At 35.8% G+C, this 25,599-nt stretch overlaps 1 protein-coding gene across 3 annotated transcripts in view; it reads left to right on the top strand.

Moving 5' to 3' along the window:
- The first annotated feature begins 11,654 nt into the window (after positions 1-11,654).
- The window catches only part of LOC121725278 (cadherin-89D), a 65,440-nt gene continuing 51,495 nt past the window's right edge, over positions 11,655-25,599 (top strand). For all 3 annotated transcript variants that reach the window (XM_042112142.1, XM_042112143.1, XM_042112144.1), the window contains exons 1-2: positions 11,655-11,746; positions 18,288-18,411. In XM_042112142.1, coding sequence (XP_041968076.1) covers positions 18,360-18,411 — 52 coding nt within the window. In that variant the 5' untranslated portion in view covers positions 11,655-11,746; positions 18,288-18,359. The remainder of the gene's footprint in view (positions 11,747-18,287; positions 18,412-25,599) is intronic.

Consider the following 25,599-nt stretch of genomic DNA (forward strand, 5'->3'; position numbering starts at 1 on the left):
ATTATCATTAATGTTGTTTGACGATAATCACTACCTACTTAGTACTTACTAACAATATCGGCAGTATTTGTAAATAAAAAAGTAAATATTGTAAAGTTAAAAGTGACAAAAAACCAATGAAAATCTTTAAAATACCAAAATACCAAACAGCACGGAGAGGCATAAGGACAAGAAGGTATGTCGCCTAAATAAAATTCATAATAAATAAAAGGGTCAAAGTATTTATAATTTAACATTTAATCTGTAACATATTCAAATAAAAAGCTATAAATTATTTCCGGTTGTTGACAATCTCACTGAATCTGCATAATTCATATTATATCATGTGTATTTGGATCAGTGAATCTGAGCAACATAATATTATGGAGTAGCTGTGACATAATATTTTACAACAGAATATCAATAACACCAGTATTTAATAAGATCTAGTGTTATAAATCTACTCGGGAGAGTTTGCAATAAGTTATCAGTAATAGTTTAATCGTTTAATCGTTTAAGATGAGTTCAGTACAGACGTTTAGAATTATATTAGTATGATTTTGTCAAGTGTGGACTATTTCCGCCATTCTAAGTAAAATAAATTAACTCAGAGTTTAATTCTTAAATTTTTTTTGCTTAAGATTTTTACATAACACTAAGATCATATTGTCCAGTAGCGACCTAGCATCTCGCTCGCGGTCCCGTCGCGAAAGTAAAAGTGCTAGTGCCGAGTTCGTTCACACGTAGATAGCCCGTTATGGCCTGTTCACAGTTATTGTACCCTATATACAACCTTTATGCCAAATACATAAGGATCATTTTAGTAGAGATTGAGAGTCAAGATATACAAATTTGAACGGATAGGTGAAGGCTTGCTGAAGGCTATTGCGGGTTCAAAATGGTCACAACTTTATGTGATAACTCATAGTAATGAGTAATAAAATAATTATTTATGTCACGAAACTATTTTGATTAGTGGCTAAAAGTCACCCGATGTAAAACATCAGTCCCTCTGAGTACGTCATACTTAGGGCAACGATCAATGTGATCCAAGTTTTATTTTGCATGCAAGAAAATTCTGAATTAGCGCTGGTATAATTTTATGTTAGCCTTTCATGATAAACAGAAGTTTAGCGTATATGCCATAGGGACGATGTCATTCACGTGCTAAAGCACGGCTCGGGTGGCTGCATTTTGGCACAGACTGCGCGACTCGGGCAATAGGATACTCGCGGCTATCTCTGACGACTACTACAATAATCTTATGTACGTGCGGTGGATCTCAGCTGTTCACATGAACCAGAACAAAAAGTGTTTTTTTTTTCTGACTGGACACCCCTAAACAGTGTTAACATTATTTTACTTGTAACTTTACGTAATATTTTACACATATCGTGTTATTGATACTTATGCCTGAAGTAAAGACTTTTTATTTATTTATTATTTAAAGCATTCATCTAGTTCTGTATTAAAATGAATCTAAAATGACCTTGTTACACACTTTATCATGGTCATGTGGACACACTTACCGCCTTTTTTTCTAGTCATTTTTCAACGAAAAATGCTAATTTTCGTCCCCGTATTTTCCAAAAAAATTAAAGGCCTACTAGAAAGTTGTCATTTGACATAATGAATGTCAAAAAAGAAAACTTCGGCGGCATTTTGATGTTATCAATTATTTCCCTAGTTGTACATAAATGTGGACTTTCACTTAATTATGCCGCAGTGTATGTGTAGGCATATACTTCGCCGTTATTATAATAAACTGTCCAAATTATTTTAAACTTTCAAATAAACTTCACCACCGCTATAACACCGCACCGTTTTTCAGCTGGGTTTTATAAGCATTGGATAGTACCCACAACTTACATTTTTTTATATTTTGTACTAGCGACCCGCCCCGGCTTTGCACGGGTATAAAATATATAGCCACTGAAAAAATTATTAAAATTGAAAGCCTATGATCTTTCACGTGGTCTACTTCTTATCTGTGCCAAATAACATAAAAATTGCTCTAGTAGTTCGCGAGATAAGCCCTTTCAAATAATTTTCCCCGTTTTTCCCACATTTTCCTCTATTTCTTTTTAGTCTTGGCGTGATAAAATATAGCCTATAGCCTTCCTCGATAAATGGGCTATCTAACACTGAAAGAATCATCAAAATCCGTTGCGTAGTTTTAAAGATTAAAGAGAACAAAGGGACATGAGGGAAAAAAACGACTTTGTTTTATAATATGTATAGAAGCCATAATTAGCCTAGTCTTGGTATATAATATTAAAATACATTGTATGTTTTTAAAATACTGTTTTTCTAACAACTGTAAGAGGCACTGACGGCAACTGTTTACACTTTTGTAGCTAGCGGTGACTTATTGTAATTATTTTAGTTAAGTTAAATCATATTTGTAGTCCATGTAATTTTGCAATGTAATTTTTTTTTGTTTTAGTAAATAAATAAACCATCAAACTTGTTGCTCCAGTTCGTCGTGCGGGAACCACGCATTTTCACATTTTTCGAAAAACTAACTATATCTTTACCCTGTATTTCTAAAGGTTCTTTAATCTAAATCAGTACAGCTGTTTGAGCAAGATTGCAATTTTCAAGAGGCAATAGACCTTATTCTCTAAAACCCAATCGGGTATTAAAAAATATGTCCACATTGTCACTAAAATTACTTAATCTAAATGATACGTTCCATATCAATTGGGACAAACACACGTGATTTAGAATCGTCTAATGGACGATTAACACGACATAACGCCCCTTAACATCTGTTAAACCACCATTTCACGTCTGCGGATGCAACTGCAGACGTCAACTGTACCTCTTTACGGCTGACGTGGAGAATAAAATCAGCAGATGAGTCCGCTTACGTGAAGAGGCGGCTGAGGACACGGCGTTGTGTTGCGTCACTTGGTCGTTTCTCTAATTAATTCGGTGATGTGTTGATGTTACACCTAGGTGATAAAGTTTACTAACGTGCAATGAATGAAGTGGGCCATCCGTCTCTTCTACATAATATTAATATGACTGTCCACTGTAGTACCTTGGGCTGATGTTGTGCTGACGATATTAACTTGCCACCTTTTTCTATAAAGTGTCCCTAATACGAAATGCCTACTTAACTTCTGCGTGTTATACCTTAATGAAATCATCATACATCATGTATGAATCAATACGGGGTAATCGATACGGACTAGTTCCCTGTTACGGCGATACATCACGACATACTGACACGTCACATAATTCACTTAACACTTATAAACTAATGAAACGTGGAAGAAAGTACTGATTTAATAGTTTGCATCATACTTTAGGATAATTAAAGACTTAAATTATAAGACATAATATAGAAAATAGTGAATACATAATTTAATTTAGCTACAGCTGTAGTGGTCGATGAAATAAATAGCTTTTATCACTTTAAGATTTTATTTTATTAAAACTGGCATGGTGGGCCTGATGTGGCCCACATCACAGCTACAGCTGTAGTGGTCGATGAAATAAATAGCTTTTATCACTTTAAGATTTTATTTTATTAAAACTGGCATGGTGGGGCTGATGTGGCCCACATCACAACCACCCAGAGATATTATACAGTAACTATATACAATGTGAGTGTCTTTATTATCAGAACGGGACCCGACGTGATTGTCTCGTGACGCGCTCCCGGCAGAACAACCCACATACGTGTTCTCACGTCATACAACGTCTCTATTTATTATAATGTACTTCGAATAATAAAGATATTTAAACAACATATATGTATAACTATTCTAGCTCCGTCGTAGCGGATTTTTTAATGTGTCGACTAGTCAAGTCTAGTTTTGAGAAATCTAGTGTTATATATTTTCTTTACTTTGTGTATTATAATAATATGGTGACCTCACAGGCTAATGGAGGCCTGCAGCGAGTGATTATACTGTCCGAAGCTTGACCCCACGCAGCCTAGTGACTCTTCGACCAATGAGATTGATAGGTACATTAAGAGGATACACCAGGGGCGAGAGAAATTGAAAATAGGTATTTGAAAATGTATTGCTGTCTCACCAATCTCAAGTCTCCCACCGCAGAGCGCGATAGAGGCAACACGACAAAAGTTCTAATATAAGAACAGAAAATCTTCGATTCGTTGTCCGCTGATTCCTTCTCCAAAACTTAACCGATTTAAGACTTTTTTCATTAAGAATTAAAACAAGGCTTGAGCTGTGTTCCTATGTTTTATTTTTTTTTTGTATATTTTAGTCAGTTTTGTTTTCTGGGTGTTTGAACACAGAGGAAAATCTTGCCATTTTTTGGGTTTTTGGACGTTCTTATCTTTTTTAATAATAAAATTATGAAAAAAAAGCATGTCCCTACATGCTAATTGTGGCCATTGATATTCAGGAAAAAAATCATAACTCTACCGGCATTATCCTGGGAGGAAACAGGGGACAGCGTTTGTATGGGAAAACGGCGGTGTGGAATCCTCTTAAAGGTGTACAATAAGTGTACATTCACATTACGTCCATGTAACCAAATGGCTTGTCAACAGTGCAAAAAAGCTGATTTGAAAATGTACCATCAAAGAAATTGAAATCTTTATAGGCAGTTGATGAATCTACGTTATTTGGTCGGATCATGTCAATTCAATTTTAATAATTGTGATCTGTCGGCTGGGTTTGACGTAACGTTACCAAAATACGAGTTTGTTTTGCATTGTCGATGGGAGTTTTTCAAAGTGGCCGTTCCTGCGATGTACACCATGAGTCCAAACCTTCATCCCAGTCATTGTATTGTCAAAACCGTAAAGCAATGAACCTAAATAATCATTTTTTTTATTTATTTTACCATTTATTTCAGGCATCTAGGCCCATAATACAAATACCTTACATACTAACATACATATTCATAATATTATTATAATACATACCTTAACCCGGCGTCATGGGGGCAGAAAAGTGTTACACGGACGTTGGAGTGGGTCTCACATACCCGTGTGTTAGATATCAAAATTAGTCCAATTTTTCATAATAACCAAATTATTTTATATGTTTATATTTAGTTCATTATGTATTTAAGTGAATAAATTAAACACAAATATATTATATAATTTTTAACCATATTTAATAGAGCTTTAAAAAAAGGACGACAAAAATCAACAAAATATTTCTCCTCTACTTAAATGTTACTCTATTACTAATTAACAATCAGTCTTAATGTTTTAATGGCACTTATTTAAAGAATACTAAAATATTTTTATAAAAAATTAACAAATAATCACTTCTAATCATTTTCTTTGGTACAATCAGCACAGAAAGGTACAACATGTTCTAAGCAAATGTGTTTGTTGCAACTTTCGCAAGTGTAATTCGTTTTACGGTCTTTTTTGGCTGGACAGTCTTGGCATCTTTTGCGAGTATTCGGCTTCTTTGCCGGAGGTTCTCCTGAAGATTTACCAACAAATTTTTCAAGTTTTTTTCGCAATTCGCGTGGTAGCACTGATACATTTTGTCGCAGTTTGAGGTGTTCCGCAACAAGACCGAGGCCTAGATTTTTTAAAAATTTCTTTCGTTTTATTTTTGAATTGTTATTAATTTTGTATATAATAAGGCTATTTATGGCAGCTATATTTAATGAAGCATAAAAAATTGTCAATGGCCATCTCTTCGAGTTACGACTTACGTCGTAAGTAGCACATAGTTCGTCGGCTACGTCTACACCACATTTTGTCTTGTTATAATATGTATTTATTTCAGGTTTGAGTCGTTCTCCTGTTGTATCATCAATGGTATTGTCATGATGTAAGCTAGACATCAGCAATACTATCTTGTTTTTCTTAGGCACGTGAGTAACAAGGGTAACATCTTTTTGAAAAGCAAACCGAGAAGAGAAAACTTTGACGCTGCGAGTTTTAGTGAATTCTACGGGGATTTGTCTTTTATTTTTGCGCAAGGTACCAACTGATGTCAAGTTATGTTCTTTGAGCAAATGCTGGACCAGTTCATAACTAGTGAACCAGTTATCAAATGTTACATTTCTGTTTGTTCTGGTTATAGGCTGTACAATCCGATCAACAACATCAAAGGGCTTGTTACTTTTAGAAAAAGGGCCTTCAGGCTGCTTTCCGGGATAAATCTCTAAGTTTTTGATATAAAAATTTCTTGCATCGACTAAAGCAAAGATTTTTATTCCGTACTTAGCGGGTTTGGATGGAATATATTGTCGAAATTTACACCTACCACGGAAAGCTACGAGCATTTCGTCAATTGTTAAACAATCACTTGGTATGTAAGTTTTTTTACAATTTGCTACTAAAGCTTCAAAAAAATCTCTAATTGCAGCCAGATTGTCTACTTGCATTCTTTTCTGACGGGTAGAAATATCGTCAAAGCTCAAAGAACTTTGAATAAAATGAAATCTCTGTAAAGACATTACAAGCCGAAAAATATCTACACCTGTGCCATCAGTAGCCCACAAATCACTCAAATTTTGTCTGCCTGATCGGTAAAGACCAGCTAGATAAAGGAGGCCTAAGAAAGCTTTCAATTCAATCATGCTACATTCTTTTACATGGGTGTACTTAGATAAATTTGTACATGAAGCAATTTTAGGTCTAATGCGCGCGTTGGTGTGCATAAGTATGATTTGAAGCATATCCTCAGTGATGAAAAGATTCCAGCTTTCTACTTCAGACACCACCGACTTTGCTTCTGGTGCTACCCCTGGTAATTGATGAATTATATTTTCTGCTCTGGTTCTGACATTTTGTCGAAAAGGCGTCTTGTACCAAATTGTACCGTCTTTGCCACGATATATACCAGAAGAACACTCAAGGTTTGCGTTTGAACTGGCCGATTCAGATGCACAATGCTCTTCCAACAACTTTCTATCCGCAAGCGAAGACAGTGCAATGTCGTCATCGTCAGAGATATCTTGCTCTGTGTCACTAGGATTACTACGTTCACTCAAGTGATCTTCTTCTTCACATATTTCCTGGTCTGACGAGGTAGAATCAGAGTCCGACTCTTGTAAAATTGAAAGAATGCGTTGTCGTTCAGCCTCTTCTCGATCCATTTTGAGATTAAAGTACTTCAAGTACCTACAAAAAACACAAAACAGTAAGTAAATAATTACCTACAAAAAATGAAATACATTTAACTATAAACCATCTAATTTTATTGTAAAACACAACAAAAATACAAAAAGGAAATGTTAAAAACACTGATAATTATTAAAATAATGTCTGCGTAAAATGTCTCGAAGTTGTTACACCGACTGCGGGGATGGGTCTCACATACCTTATGCAACTTTGGGCCCCTGTTATTCCCGCTGCGGCCGCCGCACGACTAACGTGGTACCTGTGACGCATAGACCAACTCAACAGCTCCAGCTATTGAGAAGTTTGGCAACGCCGCACGCATGGTAACTGAATTACAAGTGAAATAAAAAGTGACGGGTCTCACAGACCCAACCCCCATGACGCCGGGTTAAGGACTAACATAGTACACATACATAAATACTTAAAAACTACACTTTGTCACGTGTACTGACGGCTACGTGACGCGCTTCATTCCGGAGTCTCCCCCGGAACCTCCGGTAGACCACATCCATCGGCCAGAACTCCGGCGCCTCAAAGGTCGAAAGAAGATTCGTCGGTACTCTCACCATAAAGGAACTAAAGTTAATTTTGTGCCGAGACTGCAGACGCTCGACCCTCAGGCGCAGTGTCGTCTTCTTCTGGATGTAGTCCACGACGTCTTCGACCCCCATGGACCAGTGCAGGCGGGATATGTACAGGGGCGTCGCACTATGGAAAATGGTAGAACTAGAGCATATCATAAATGGTTTTTAAAAATATCACAATTTGAATGAAATATTTATTGAATTCGATACTCTAATAACCAAATAATCCTAATCAGACATTTTTTTCTACTAAAACTGCATAAATATTTTTTTATCATAGGTTGAAGTAAGTTGAAGTAGCGGATGGCTCATTCAAATGTTTGCATACACATAATTCAAATGAATATCGTGAAAAAGGTATTTAGCACATGCATGCGGTTTCATACATTTTTAAAAAGGATATTTTATGTTCTTAATAATGAGCTATTAACTTTTTTTAATATGCTTTTTATTTTTGAGTAAGTACTTAAAAATTGACATGCCCTATTTTGCACTTCTTTTTTTTTTCGTCGAAGGTTTTCACATTTACCCACGTCTCCCCACGCGCAACTTTAAATGTTATTTGATAGCCTAAATATTCATTAATGAAAAATTTCATACCCATAACTTCCAGGACCGCAAACTTCCGCAGTTGATTTCATGAAAAATCAGCTGCGGAAGTTTGCGGTCCTGGAAGTTATGGGGAAAAATGTGATAGAGGTCGGAGTAGATAATTCGGTATCTTTTGCGGTTACTGCTTACATAGTTTACAAAAACAATATTAACCACAATATTTTGATAGCAATAGCTTATCATCTATTTTGCACTCGTCCTGCGTGAGTAAATATGCCATAACATTGATATTAGTACGTATTTCATATCTAAAAAACCAGTATATAAGGGGAAGCAAATATCTTCAAATTGCACAACTTCAGCGTGTATTTCATATTAAGTGACACTTATTTAAATTGGTTATTTCCATTAAAATGTCAATTATATACGTGGGGGAGCCATGCTTCGTCACGAATGGGCCGGTTCGACCGGAGAAATACCACGTTCTCACAGAAAACCAGTGTGAAACAGCGCTTGCGCTGTATTTCGCCGAGTGAGTGAGTTTATCGGAGGCCCAATCCCCTACCCTATTCCTTTTCCTACCCTCCCCTATTACCCTATTCCCTCTTAAAAGGCCAGCAATGAACCTGCAGCTCTCCTGGTGCTGCGAGTGTCCATGGGCGACGGAAGTTGCTTTCCATCAGGTGACCCGTTTGCTCGTTTGCTCGCCCCCTTATTTCATAAAAAAAAACTTTCAACTGTACTAAGGGCGATTTCATCATTCCCTATATCGAGCGTGGTAGAACCTTTTTTTTTATGAAAGAAGGGGGCAAACGAGCAAACGGGTCACCTGATGGAAAGCAACTTCCGTCGCCCATGGACACTCGCAGCACCAGGGGAGCTGCAGGTTCATTGCCGGCCTTTTAAGCGGGAATAGGGTAATAGGGGAGGGTAGGAAAGGGAATAGGGTAGGGGATTGGGCCTCCGATAAACTCACTCACTCGGCGAAATAAAGCGCATGGACACTCGCAGCATCAGAAGAGCTGCAGGTGCGTTGCCGGCCTTTTAAGAGAGAATAGGGTAATAGGGGAGGGTAGGGATGGGAAGGGAAGGGAATAGGGGAGGATAGGGAAGGGAATTGGGCCTCCGGTAAACTCACTCACTCGGCGAAACACAGCGCAAGCGCTGTTTCACGCCGGTTTTCTGTGAGAACGTGGTATTTCTCCGGTCGAGCCGGCCCGTTCGTGCCGAAGCATGGCTCTCCTACGTATAAAACGCTTCTATATAAACATTTCTAGTTTAAGAAAACCTTATGTGAGAAATGTGAAAGATCTTGATGAAGAGGCACTAAGTCTTTTGAAGGTGGTACCTGATGGTGATCCTACATTTACACCGGAAGTAATTTTAGTTAGGAATAGCGAGGATAGTAACAATTAGATATAACATTAAGTAACTAAAACCTAGTTATATAAAACCAATAATATTATAAGATTTGTCTAATCAGTTTGGTGTGAGGTATAGATAGGTACTATACGATTTTATAATTTTATGTATTTTATTATGCTTGCGTGATAAGTAATTGCTTAAGTTTTCTTAATTTTACTCATATTAGTACTTATTTATAAAAAATAAACATATAAATACTACTCGTGTTACTTTTTTTCTTTTCTTTTTTTTAACCTAAAATAAATATAATAGTATACATTGAAAAAAAAAATACAAAATTTGATTATTTTTAAAATCCTTGTATATCACTGTATACATGTGCCAAATCTCAATACAATACGATGAAAAACCTTGAAGTTACAGATTTTTGATCCGATACGGACCCAAATTTTCCACTGTGCGTCGCGGGGACCTCGATCCGCTCCTTCGCTAATATGAAGTTAAGTGTCTTGTCTCACGATTGTGATATTTTGTGACTATAACAACGTCCTGACAACGTTGTTATAAAATAAAAAAAAATTATTCACATAAAGTACAGGCATCCGTGCTTATATAAAACGAAGTAACCAATTTATTTCCAAAGCGCGACAACGCGCAACGTTTGGTTTTAAGTCATCTATACATCTATACATATAAATAAAATTGGAGTGTCTGTTTGTAATAATGAAAGAACCGTTTTTTACTACATGCATATGAATGTATGTAGGGTACATACACCAAAACAACATTTTTTACAATTTTTGTCTGTATGTCTGTCTGTCTGTCTGTTTGTTCCGGCTAATCTCTGAAACGGCTGGAGCTATTTTGCCGGGACTTTTTTTGGTAGATAGCTGATGTAGTAAGGTGTAACGTAGGCTACTTTTTAATCGACTTCCAAAAAGGAGACTTTTTTCATATTTGTTAGCGGACTATCCATCTTTGTTATTATACTATGTTGACGCGGACGAAGTCGCGGGCAACAGCTAGTATGAAATATATTGCTAATTCAACCATACATTTTTAGTGCAGAACATAATAAATAGATTACATACGCGTAATTGTACACAATAAATTCCAATTAAATTCGTCGTCCAGTAGAACACCGATAAATCCATCAGAAGACGCGGTCAGTTTTTGTCTGGCCCGACCGGTGCGATCTGACTCAATCGTGGATTAATACATAATGTAACACTCTGTAATATATTATGATAATAAATCGTTTACATATTACATTAACGGGGTTAATTAACAAAACCCAATTTAGAACGGTTCGGTAACGAGGAAAATTCGTCAGGAAGGAGCCACACTGCGGTCAGATCGTAAACTGTTATGTTGTTTACAAGAGATATTTTTTGAGTTCAATAACATTGAAATTGTGTTATATTTTAATTTACATGAAATTCGAAGTTTTGCATAATTGAACAAATATTAAAATTTTAATAATATCTATACAGTTATCTATTTTTATCATATTTAGATTATATTATATAAATATTATGTTGAAAGTAAAAATAGAACATTCGAGTTTTAAAATGTAATTAAAAATTGAACTACGTTATCTATTATTACAAGTCAATTAATACAGATATATGTATATAACATAAGTATAGAATCTGATGAAAACATTTTTCTTGCTTCTTTATAGGCTACTAACAGTTAACATTAAAAAGGTTTGCTTAACCTAATCTAACGATGTAGCAGCTAAAGGTTATTTCTTACACGACTACGCCAAAAGTATGGTTATGTTTTTCGGTGGATACGTGTATATTTTTTGGCCCTCCTTGAAGACTCTCGAGAGTGCCCATGTCTGGCCATGCCCATGTCCCATTTGAGTTTGAGAAGACTTATGATGAGCTGTTATGATAGCTACTATATTTTAATTATAATAATGACAACTTTATTACCTGCACTATACTCCACTACAATACTTCTGTACCATCTCCCCCGTCAGTACCCCGCCCGGCGGCCGGCGCCCGCTCAGTGAGCGCCAGTGCCGTGTCCGCGCCCGCTGCCGGTCGCCGCCAGCCGCCAGTCCGCAGCCGTCAGTCCGCAGTCGTCAGTTTCCGCGGGAAATGTCGAGTTAGTGGAGCGTGTCTGTGCTTGCGGCGAGCTTACGGGATTTGCACTGGGATGATAACAGATATAAGTGAGCTTTTATATTTATTTTATTAGGCTTAGATGAAAATCTTAGGGTTCGCTGTCACTTCATTTTAAAAATCATCATAAAATAAAAAAATAAGAAGATGTTGTTAATGTACAGTGCGAGTCGGACTCGTGCACGAAGGGTTCCGTACCGGTATAGAGTGAAAGTAGACTAAAAATTGTGTTTTTTGTATGGCAGCCCCCCTTGAGTATTTACTTTATTTTAATTTTATTATTAAATTTTATATATATATATATATATATATATATATATATATATATATATATATATATATATCTATATAGGATTTTGTGAAAATTTCAAGTGCCTAACTGTTACCATTACTGTTTACGAGCAAAAAAGGGCAAAAAAAATACGTTTTTTGTATGGGAGCCCCCCTTAAATAATAACTTTAATTTATTTTTAGTATTTAAAACTCAAAGGTGACTGACTGATTGACATAGTGATCTATCAACGCACAGCCCAAACCACTGGACGGATCGAGTTGAAATTTGGCATGCAGGTAGATGTTATGACGTAGGCATCCGCTAAGAAAGGATTTTGATAAATTCCAACCCCAACAGGTTCAAATAGAGGATGAAAGTTTGTATATAACACACTTCTTAACGCGAGCGAAGCCGCGGGCAAAAGCTCGTATAAAATATTTCTTAGCAATTTAAAATATAGCACGTAATTTATTCGACTGTACAAGTGCAGCGCGAAAGAGCTATAATTAACATAAAGTATTTCGGTACGTGACTTTCTCCGTTTTACGATACCATTCCGTCTTATACCTTATAATTTTATTGCCCTTTTCAACTGACTTTAAAACTAGCTGCTCTCCAAATGTTAATAATTTATAAGAAAGATTAGAAATCTCAAGATTTTTGAGATCAGAGATTTTCTCGTCCATTTTAAAACTTCCTAATCGGTTATTTTTTTACAGTAAAAAGATTGCCAGCTTGTCTTTACATAGTAAATATTTAATAATAGAGGTATATTATAATAATATAGATATTTGATAAATAATATATTTTTCATAAAGAATAAATAATATAGTACAAACGCATTTGGTTAGTTTATAAATCATATTTTTAAAATTTTCTAAGAAGTGAAGGTATAGTAAGTAATCAAAGATTAAACATCGTATATACGTGGGAGAGCCATGCTTCGGCACGAATGGGCCGGCTCGACCGGAGACATACCACGTTCTCATAGTAATCCGGCGTGAAACACCACTTGCGCTGTGTTTCGCCGAGTGAATGAGTTTACCGGAGGCCCAATCCCCTACCTATACCTTTCCCTGTCCTCCTCTATTTCCTCTTAAAAGGCCGGCAACGCACCTGCAGCTCTTCTAATGCTGCGAGTGTCCATGGGCGACAGAAGTTGCTTTCCATCAGGTGACCCGTTTGCGTTTATTTCATAAAAAAAACTAAAAACCATCCTCTCATCTTCTCTTATCTTCCTTTAATTGTTTGAAAAAAATACTACCAAACCTTAAATAAAAATCAATTACATCTTACTATTACTATAACCTTCATCGAAAAATTAGGTCAGTGTGTTTGAGGAGAACAACTGTAAAAGCTCATTCAAAAAGCTAATTAGACTTCTCAGAATATTAAGAAGGTCTCTACCTATTAAGAGTTCTGTCAGCCGAGCGTGAGCGGTGAGGTACTGTTCGTTACATTTAAATGATGTACCGTACTCCACCGCGAGTGGGACGATATGTAGAGCAAAACTATTTAATTGTATCTTAAAACGGTATGACTATGTTTTGATTCAAAGGTTCTGGAATATAGGTGATACAGGCTTAAGGTGAGCTTAAAATTGTACTGAAGACTTTTTTTAAACGTTTACACAGTATACTGGATATTATAGAGCATACAAAGATGCATTGCATCGTTGAATATCAACATATTATTCTTCTTGCACATACTACAAGTATTAAAAAATATTTTTTTTAATCAAAAGTAATCAACTTAAAACAATAATATTATCATCGATTACAATATAGTACCTGGATGACCGAGCTTAGCTCGGTATAGCAAACACTCATTGACTTCGTGTTACTTCATAACGCCATCTGCTGGTCGTTAAAACAATTAGTTGCTAACAAAATAGCATTATTATTCGCCAATAGATGTCAGGAAGAGTCATATTTTTCAGTTTATCGATTATCGATAAAACACGAATAAAAATACATTTTCTGAAAATGATTCCTAGCTAGATCGATTTATCGCCCCCGAAACCCCCTATATACTAAATTTCATGAAAATCGTTGGAGCCGATTCTGAGATTCCAATTATATATATATATATATATATATATATATATATACAAGAATTGCTCGTTTAAATATATAAGATTTTATAATGTCATAGAACGCGGGCGGTGTGCGCTCGTTGATGTCTTGTGTTGGGCGCGTCTATTACAGATTAGCGCGGAATGCGCGACGCGACGCGACGCGACGCCCGACGGCCGCACACTTGTTTACTGCAGAAAGTTGCTACTATTACAATTGCACTGTACTGACCACTTACATTATAGATAACTTGTAATGGCTTACACTATTTAGTGGCCCAAACCATCCTATTCTACCTGTTAGGCGAGGAAAATATTGTGTGATTTATTATTTTATTAAAATCATTTTATTTGTGTTGAAGTATATTAAAGATAGCGAAGAGATGAAGTGAGAGATGTGAGGTTCTTTCATTCTGCAAATGTAGTTTTAGCAATAGAACGATCCAAGGAAAAGAAATTATTTTTTAATTAATACATTGCTGCCGAGCAGGTCACTAAAATGTCGTAACTCATTTAATATATTATGTCATTAATCTAATCTAGAACAATAAACGCGATGTAATATAGATAAATGTCTGAAATAGGGGAAAGCGCCGGTACTCCGGAGTCCGGGCCGCGGTTGCAAAACTGTCATTAACAAGAAAGTTATTGCGCAATTTGGATTAAATCTATTTGAAAAACATTAAATTGGTGAGTTCTTGGCCGCGGCTCAGTGCTCCATGTTAATTTGTGTAATTTGTCAGTTACGCAATGTGTTAGATAACGGTGACTTGGATTTTTGAAAAAAAAATTGACAGTTGATAATAAAATGCCACGTGTGACATTCCCATTATGTTTGGATGGATACACTTTTCTAAATATTTTCGTTTTCACTCATATTTTCAACATAATTCGTAGTCATCTGACACCTGAATAGCCGTTGCCAAGTAGTTTTTAAGTATATATAAAATATTATTATGTATGTTAGTTTTAACTTTTAAGGTATTTTTTTTAATATTTATTTAATGAGCTTATTCAATAATAAACATGCCACTCAGTAACAATTTCTTAAGACTAATTACAAAATCAGAAAGCAACAAACAAAGAAATAATAATTAACAATAATTATTATGACCTCGATCCTTCAAAATAATTTTGACAACTTTTAAGAGATCATTAGCTACTTCTGTATTTGGCGAAGCCAGAATTGTGTTACAATAGCCCACATCATTTAGACGCGAATTAAAATAATGTTTTCTTACAACTTCGTTCCGTGCACACTCTGATAAGACGTGATACACGTCCTCTTTAACCCCACACGTATGACAGTTAGGCGATGAGACCTTCTTCATCATGTATCCGAAATTGTTGAGAGGAATATGACCTGATCTAAGTCTGATATCGTTTCTACTGAGTGAGCAATCAATCCACGGAGACGGTGTCGGGTGCGGCTGCATGGTTTTGTACCAGATACCAACTTTTAAGGTATTTAATATATAATTATATGTATGTCAGATTTAAGGTATTTGTTATATGGGCCTCTGGTGGCCGAATTAAATGATTTGAATTTGAATTAACAATTAACTTCTTGGTTTAGAATCGTGATCCAATTTAGTTAAGACGTAGGTATAAGATAAAGTAGTCAATTATTATTCATATTCTACATAGTAAATATTTATAACTTTTTGAAACTTTTGCTAAAAGGATAAACTTAATTATATGTAAGCAATTTTAGGCGTTTCGGCACTTTTTATAAAACAGCCGTTTTTATTTACAATAAAATTAGTATTCATTTTATTGATTTTAATATTTTCTCAGTAAAATAAATGAAAAAGGTACAACTGTTATAGTAAGGCGAGAACCGTACCTAGTGTATAAAAACATACATCTCCAGTACAATGAGTTTAAATTTATGCAAGTTAGAGTTAACTGTTAGATCAATTTCCATAAAACATTGCATATTTAACGGTCGTAATCACTAATGGTTATTACTTACTACTCACTACAGTAAAATTATAGTTACACCGAACTACATATTCGAGCATAATTTTTATTATTATCAAACAAAAAATTCGTATCATATTATGGCAGAACAACGCAACGTACGCATATCGACACAGATCGACACAAAAAATTTTAAACATAAAAAAACTTATGTTATTAATGCCAATATTATTATTACGTACGTATACACACTGTCTTATTAATATTAAGTGACAATCTTTTTAAGGGCTTAATTTAAAATTATAGTCGCATAATTTCTTTGAATTTGGTACAAATTAAGTATAAGGCTTACTTTGCAGAAATAAACAGGTCAGTTAATATATTTTCATAATATTTTAATTTTATTTTATATAGCAAAGCTCTTGACAATAATTGACACAAAGGGACATGCCTACCTAACTACCTCTATTTGGAAATATTGAATCAATCAACAGTAATTATTGACAGAAACGTAATGTTGTCAATAATCAACTTTCTCGTGAATGTCAAATGTTGCACAATTGTAATTATAGTTAATTCGTCTCGTGAAACGTCTTTTAATGTTTAAAATTTTAATTGCTTTTGAATCTTTTTCAAAACTTATATCTTATACACTTGGTATTTTTATTTAAGTATACAACAATCTCAAAATTAGTTTTTTTGTAGAAACTGCCTTTTTCACTGTGCAATATTTTTTTACCCTGAAACCCATCAATTTCCTATTCTAAAAGTAATTTTTTTGTCATCAGTAAATTCAACGAAAACTGGAATTAAAATAGTAAGGTTAGGTTTTGTTAGGTAGGTAAGGTTCCAAAATCTGGCTGGTATTATTCAAATCTTAGAAACCTGCTAACCCCAGAGCGAGGTCGGGTACCGCTGCGCGCCGTTACGTATCGCCGCCGCGGTTCATCGCAGCTAACTACACCGAGATCTGGCATGTGCTGCGCCTGCGCCGATCGCAGCTCAATGACCCGTCATCATCAGCCCTCAACGTCAACATAATGTGACGTAGAAGGACAAACATTTTGCTTCAGACTGTTAAGTCCCTTTATTTTTAGTCTCTATGATCCAGCTGATATTAAGAATCATCTCAATGTTACTTTGATTTTATTATTGTGAGTAACTAGATGTTTCCGCGCGCGTCACAAAATAGAATCACCAGAAAACCGTGGATTTTCCCACAGTAAAAGTAGTCTATATCCTTCTCTGAAATAATTTCTTATAATATCTATCCGAATTGCTTCAATTTCAAAACTAATTAGATGCAAATAAACTAAAAAACATTTCCTCTTTCTAATAATCAGTATTTTTTGGGATAATTTGAAACGTTTCGGTGTAATAATATTGCTTATACTTTAAAGCGTTAAAATCTAAATCTGGGTACCTACAAAGCACAGGTGTTAAAATAATATTTTCATATTTTTGTGCTCTAAAACTATTAACAAAAACTAACGTTTCATGTGTAGTAATGATGAAATAAAATATTAATAAATTATGTTGTTTGCTTTCACCTAGTTTACAATTTTACGAATATTTTCTCATTTATTACGCCATAAACACACACAATAGAAGGTTTATAATATTTAAATAAGTATAATAGTTTGTTACTTTATGCATTTTCTTCCGAATAATGGTTGTAACAATTAGCTTACTTATTTTTAGCGATTAACTTATATTAAGAGAGATTTATTTGAGAGAATTGCTCGGATTTCGGAGCACAAGGTGATCGAAACGACATTCGAGAAATGAGAATCGTGCCCCTGGATTGAACAAGCAACAAAGCTGTGAGATATGCGTGGCGGCCACAAAGGAAGATCTTCCGACCGAGCGAGGTGGTATACTCGGTCAGGCCGAAGCCCACGTGATTGATTTCAGCTATCGTATTGATATTATAATATTATATACCGACGCACTGAGAAAACTTCGAAAGCACGATACAAGAATGTTAGGCTAATTGTGGGTGCCACCACAAAGCTTCATTAAATTAATCCCTCGATCGTGGATTCTTGGAAATCTGTTGTTATTCTATTGTTATCGCGGTCGAATTCGACCGCTTGGGAGTTGCTTAGAGTAGGTAGAGTTGGGAGTAGGTCAAAGTTGTAATTGTGGTACTAGTAAAAATATATTTCTACTTTACACTAGTAAAAATATATTTCTACTTTACACTAGTAAAAATATATTTCTACTTTACACTAGTAAAAATATATTTCTACATTACACTAGTAAAAATATATTTCTACATTGTATCTAGTTGCTAATTCTCGACTTTTCTTGTTCCCAGGTAGAGCAGCCGCGATGCGTGCCCCGAGTGTGTAGTGTGTAGTGTCGAGTGAGTGACAGTAGTGTAGTGACAATGATTGGGACACTGGTGGTGCTGCTGAGTGTGGCGGTCGGCCTGGCTGCAGGTGAGTCACTTTTCTTCTTTCTCTTCTACATCGATTTTCGAGAAAGAAGGTGTGAGCAATACGCAGGGCTCTCCTCTCTTTAATAAACGTTAATTCGTAATAAAGTGTAGTTATTAAAATTATATGTTATGTATGTTAGACATTAAGATATATATTGTATGGGCCTACGTAGCCTGATAAAAAATAAATAAATAATTTACTCTCGTAACCCAAGAAAAGTTTGATATTTGTACAACCTTGCAACGAGTGACGTATCAGATTGTTCCCTATACTACAATCCATCTCCTATACACTACAGTCTACACTAAAAAATCGTGATTCTTATAAACTCTTTGATATTCGAAATCACTTAGAAGTTCACACAACAATCAGTTACAAGATAGTGATTACAATAAATTACATAGATGTATCTGTTATCATTGAAACCAATAACTAACACTTGCAAAGCAATTGATACGAATAAAAAAGTGTAAGAGTGAACATAATTCACCTGTATGTGTTCACTGAGTGTTCGTGCTCACAGCCATTAGTATGCACTACAATATCTCATGAATACTCCACTACGGTCTGTTTGGCGCCGGTACACATATACCAATTGATACACATACACTCACACAGTCGCACTACCGAAATCCTCGACTTTGGCTAACTACATAATAATATAATATGCATCATTGTAGCTAAAGAATAGCGCAAACTTTGTGTGGCATTTTAACTATAGCTGTAGCAAACGCAACATAGACCACTTGATGGGCCAGGACAAAAGCTTTCCAACTTTAATTATTATTTTCAATTTAAATTGTAAAGCTAAGAAATGTATGTAACATTTAAACGGTAATATTAAAACTTCTATGTAAGTTCCACATTGATAGAATACTTTTATGCATCTATTTACCATGTCCATGTAAAAATAAAATCTTAAACTCCCCCGAAACTTCTATACCGATTTTAATGAAATTTTGTGTGATCATCTAGATTCTAGATAATGAAAAACAACTTTTTTTCTGCCTGTAGAACGATACTGTTTTTATACACTAGTTTTCGCCGAGTCAGCTAGCAAACTTTTTTCATAAGCCTTCATAAATTTAAAACTTGAAATCCATAACATAAACTGTAACACTACGCTAAATATGCGCCCGCCCTATGCTAATGACTCTTGGGTCGGAGGTCGTGCGGCTTTCCCCGCAGCGCTGCGTCTCGCCGCACTTTCTCTGTGACTTATCCGCGGAAAATGGCAAGGCAAGTAATGACTTTATCAATTAACAATTGACGTGCATTACATTTGGGCCAGTGTGTGGCGAAAGTTTCGTCAAATTGTGGAAAGTTATTTTTGTATTTTAATAGACCTACAAGGCTCGTGTTGTGACTTGTGACAATGACAATGTAGGAGTCTCTCTAGTCACTCATTACTAAGTCCCCGGGTTGCAAAAATAAAACAAATAACTCTTATTACCCCTGGCCTTTTATTGTCCCGAAACTACCACTCGTACATACTGACAAGGCCTCATGCAGTGACTGCCCGTCGTCTCTCGCATACATCGCCTCCCAGACACAAAACTGCTGACACTCACACATTCATACATACATGGTCCCTACAATATCCAAGCGATGGGGCATGAATACGAAAATATTAGCGTTTTCGGCATCTAGAACTGCCCCGGAGTAGGGCAGGCAGGGCAGGCCGAATGGATACAGAAATACCCGTATTCCTTCTTTATTCAAGTGAATATTCATTCAAATCACGAGTAACTCGTCATCTTGAAATCGTTGTTATTCCTGTTGTCACCACGGTGTCAGTGGATGTGGAGCGATGGTAATCGTATGCGGTGTGACGGACGAACTAGATCGTCGCTACTCGCTGCTAATGACTCTCGGCACGCGAACGTCGACGTTAGTCCACTGACAGGTCTATTAACATCAACATTGTGGAATTTAACGGAAAGATTCACTTGGGTATTAAAATATACAAGAACTAGATGACGCCCGCAACATCGTTGCGCCAAAATTCGTTTATCGCGCGGGAACCGTACATTTTTCCGGAATAAAAAGTATCCTATGTCCTTTCCCGGGACTCAAAGTATCTCTATGCCAAATTTCAGTAAAATCGGTTTAGCGGTTTGAGCATGAAGAGGTAACAGACAGACGGACAGACAGACACACTTTCGTATTTATAATATTAGTATGGATATTCCTCGGGAGAGTTCCAGGGATGTAATAATTAGAACATCGCGAGATGGAGAGGGCAGGTACTTTTTGAGATTCGATAATGGCCCTCGGCTTTCGATTCCTCGATCGGAGCTCCACTTATATATAATACAACAAGGTAAGTTGATCATTTGCAATAATTGACAATATTTAAAGTTATTTAAAACCACTTAGCAGAACCAATAAATGAAAACGATAACGTACCTTACGTTACGAACGGTACAAAAATGTAAAATTTTTGGTGCTATCAAAAGCAACTCTTAAAATAATATAAGTGCCGAGTTAAATCTAGATATTATAAGAAAAAGAAATCGTTTTAACAAACAAATTAAGGTCAGAGAGTTAAAACACATGAGCAACTAGATCTGTCTCGCTGATACCAAAGATTACCCAGCGTGTAGATGCACCGCATGTGGAGCGCACGCGGCGCGCGCACGCTCGCACGATTTTGAAACTGACAGTTCATGCACTATTTGTGCCCCGCCGGTTTCACTGCAAACTTTTTACGTTTACACAATCCTGACTGAGGTGACATGCATTGTTTTACCATCAAGTTTTGGACAAAGACAATCTCAGTTAATAGATAGGAAATAAATTATTAGCTCATATTTCCTAAGGTATTTGTAATATGTCAGTAGTTTTAGTGATTACATTACATTAACCTTTTCCTGGTATAATTTTAATATTGTTATTACAAATCAACAAAATTATCAAGACGAGGGATATGCGCCGCCTTAGCATTGAAGTAATTTTGTTATTCGATAGTTTAATGAGACGAAACTTAAAAGTAACATAGTTTTACATTAAGCTCTTTGACCTCAAATTATGCTTTTTAAAGTAAGTTAATAACATGATGAATACTAATTGTGTATTGTGTCGTAACATATCTGTAACATTAAATCGTTGACCTCAAGTTGACGTCTGATCAGGTGTGAGCATCGCCTTATGTAATATTTATAACATATAATTGAGGTTACGTTAGCATATAAACTCGATTATTATGAAATAGCAATTAAATGGTTCAGAATGACGGAAGTGTGGTTTACTTACTTATCATAGGAATTTCTGGAACCTAAAGCCTCGTATGCGCGAAGGACAAAAGTCAAAAAGGTTTCTCTGTTATGAACACTCCGATTATCCACTTTAGGGCAAAATAGAGACATCTCAAAAAAAATTATCGTTTTTCTGTACGTTAAAACTCTGTAAAAATGTACACTATATTTTGCACTTTTTCGGCAGAACTGTTCTTGTGAATATTGCGCAATATTCAAATTGTTTAAATATTTTAAATTCCATAAAAAATAAAAATATTTGAAACTTAACCTTTCGCCTTTACCAAGATAAAAATCAGTATTTTCTAAGAATGGTGAAATCAACCATAACTCATAAGGTGGTGAAGATTTCAACTTTTTCGCCTGTGCGCTAAACACGCAAACAATATATTTTCACCGGCTAGAATTGAAAACCGACAGATAAACACTCATGAATTTCACCTTAAATTAATTAAGGCTACGACAAATTAAGGTAATCTCTCATAATGGTCTCTACTGGTATATAAATAAAGATTACAGTATGTTGCACTCTTTCACTTTTCTGATGGAAAAATAAATTTTATTAGATTGGTTTAGGGTATAAATTCGCTTGTGGGTATATGTCGGGCGTGAGACTGTATAGGACTTTTCTCATACGATTTCTACGGTCTACGTGGTCGGTAATCCGCAACGCACCTGCGAGCCTCCCACGATGTGTGATCACAATTAGATAAATGTACCATTGTACCACTTCTTGTAGCAGCAATACCGCACTGTTTCATTCAACTGTCTAATAAAATTGATCACGAAACGGTTAAGAAAAACTACATATCGAGTGTATAACATTTACTACCTATATACACGGTCTTTAAAGTATATTCATAAAATATACAAATGTACATAATTTACGGCCATGTTAAGATATTTAGGCGATAATATCGTAATCAGTAATGTCATGAAGACGAAAATGTAAACCACTAGCAGATTGGCATTCTGTAGTTCATTCGAATGAGGTGCCTTATCTGCCTATTATAATATGTACTGGAAAAGTTCATTGACTTGGCACTGTCACTTATACAATAATCATGATAGTACTATAATAACAATTGTATAACCAAATAAAATTTCTAAGATACCTTAGAACGTGGAAGGTGGATGTTGGACACTCAATACTTCCTGTAAGTGCAATCTGACGCCAGGCCGCGGGAGGACATCCCGCATGTGACGACATGACGTGCTCATCTGATTAGTGTTAGCTGATAGCTTCCTGTCTTTAGACTACGTACAGAAATAAACGTTCTACCTCTAATCTGTATAGTACAAGATGCTGAGTTATTTCTGTATGTTATACAAAAACGTGAATAGGAATAAATCGAGATAGACTGGTGATCATCCCCTAACATAAGTTCACCATCAGTCACCAATCGGTGTTGCTGTCGAGTGCACGCGTACTTGTGAGTTGTCTAGCGTCCAGTGATTCTCAACATGTTTTTGTGCGGCAGTTGCAACGAAAGTCATTCAGATGGACCTATTTGTAGCGTATGCAAGCTACAATATGATTTCGCTTGCTCTGGGGTAACTGAGGCTGGTTATAGGCGATTGGGCGAGAGGAAGAACGCCTGGAGATGTATGAAGTGCAAGGCAAGCCCTTGTGCTTCGCCGGTTCCTGTATCTCATCCACCCACCCAATTGGAAAGGATTCAAGACCAGCTAAACGCGATCCTACTCCAACTGGCTCCCCTTGCATCAGTCATAGAAGACATCAAAAGCATTAAGTCGGATATATCCGATCTGAAGGCCTCCGTTGAGATGGCACATGATCGTATGGACAAAATGTCTACTAACATCAAAGGACTAACAACCAAAGTCGCTGATATGGAAAAAACTGCATCGGAAATTCCCAAGTTGCAAAAAGAAATAATAAGATTAAATGAAGAAATTGATCAAAGAGACCAATGGGCTAGGGCAAACAATGCTGAGATCAAAGGAGTACCGCAGCATAAAAACGAAAATCTTATAAGCTTAGCCTTAAAAATTGGTTCCGCTTCAAATTATGAAATAAAGAAGGAAGACATAAACTACATTGCTCGAGTTCCCACAAGATCACCTAATATACCTAAGCCAATAATTGTCTCTTTCAATAACCGATATATTAAAGAAGATTTCGTAGCTGCTTCGAGAAGACGCAATCTCATCGCTTCCGATATTGGTTTCTCCAGTGCGACCACTATATATGTCAACGATCATTTAACTCAAAGAAACAAAAGCCTTCTAGCAAAAGCCAAATCCTTAGCTAAAGAGTATGGCTATAAGTACATTTGGGTAAAGCACACAAAAATTATGGTGAGAAAATCAGACTCTGCACCTGTGTTTTTTATAAAAACGGAGAAAGACCTGGACAGAATTACAAAGTGAATAGGTATATTATACTTGACATTCGTTATATATAAAACATTGCTTACGTTAATTAGAACTAAGTTTTTAAAATTGTGTTGTAATAACTTAATTAGAACTAAGTTAAAACCATTATTTTCTAAGTTATATTACAAGTGCGACATATTCACTATGCAAGGTTTGAGAATCTCTGACTATTACAAACTTGTTTGTTATCGCCCAGTTGAGTTCCTTCTGATTGGATGTAAACTCGAAGAAGTATCCCAGGTAAGTACAAATCCTGTTACGCAAATATGGTATGCAAGCTATAGTAAAAACTTACTATTACGGGTCATTCTGGCTTGTAATAATTTAACCTGCTGCTACCTTGCTGCAACCTGCACGTTAACGATATTACTTGTATACGTCTCGCTCTGTCGTCAGCTGAGCGGCCTAGTCTTGTACCTACCCTATTTTAACAATAATTATTATCGTGAACACTTAAATATTTTTATCATTGTAACAATGTTGATTAGAAATACACATACGTATAGTATCTGTATTAATTATTATTATGACGAATTCAATGATTCTAGGGTATTATACAAATTAAATCTATATTATTTTCTATTTGTTACAACAATACTACACCATAACAAAAAGAATTTATGCATTTTACTACAAGCTCGCGTAAGTTACTGGATGATAAAAATAGTACAATATTCTAGATTATTTTATATAGAGAAAAGTTGGAAACATAATTTTGTGGTTTTAATTATTATGATTGAGTATGAATTGTTTTATAATATTATTACATTTTTCAAGATGTTTTCAGTTCACTATCGAGCAATTAAAAATCCTATAAGTCGCTTAACTATTAATTTACACATATTATTACTCCTTCCATTATTGACATTATTAAACCAATTTAAGAATGAACTCAACACATAGCATTTTTTATCAAAACGCAAGGGGGCTCCGAACTAAAACTAATGAATTCAAGCGAAATGTGTACAATAATAATTACGATATTATATTGATTTCTGAGACGTGGCTGTTAGAAGGAATCAACGACCAGGAGTTGTTTGACGACAGGTATGTAGTCTGGCGTCGCGATAGGGACTACAATCAGACGAGTCAATCTATGGGTGGTGGTGTCCTGATTGCGGTCCGCCGGGACCTAGACGCTAGAGAGCGTACGGACTGGCGTTCTTCTGCAGAAGATATATGGGTGTCCATCAAACACAAAACAAATAGTGGTAGAATGACTTCCAAGTTGCACATTTGTACAATCTATCTTTGCAGACAAAATGACGGTAATAGCGCTAATGTTCAACTTGAAAATTTCTCAAATAAATTATTTGATATTATTATTGAGCATCCGGATGATCGATTTCTTGTTACAGGAGACTTTAATCTCCCTTTATTGAACTGGAGCTCACAAGGTGAATATTTGGTGGACTCAGTGGTCACTCTCAATTGCGCACAGACCACCTTCATTGATACTCTCGCCCAATGCGAGTTATCACAGCAAAATCAAGTTAGAAACTATAATGACAAGCTTTTAGATCTAGTATTC

This window comes from Aricia agestis, chromosome 3 (genome assembly GCF_905147365.1).
Source record: "Aricia agestis chromosome 3, ilAriAges1.1, whole genome shotgun sequence".
Classification (NCBI taxonomy): Eukaryota; Metazoa; Arthropoda; class Insecta; order Lepidoptera; family Lycaenidae; genus Aricia; species Aricia agestis.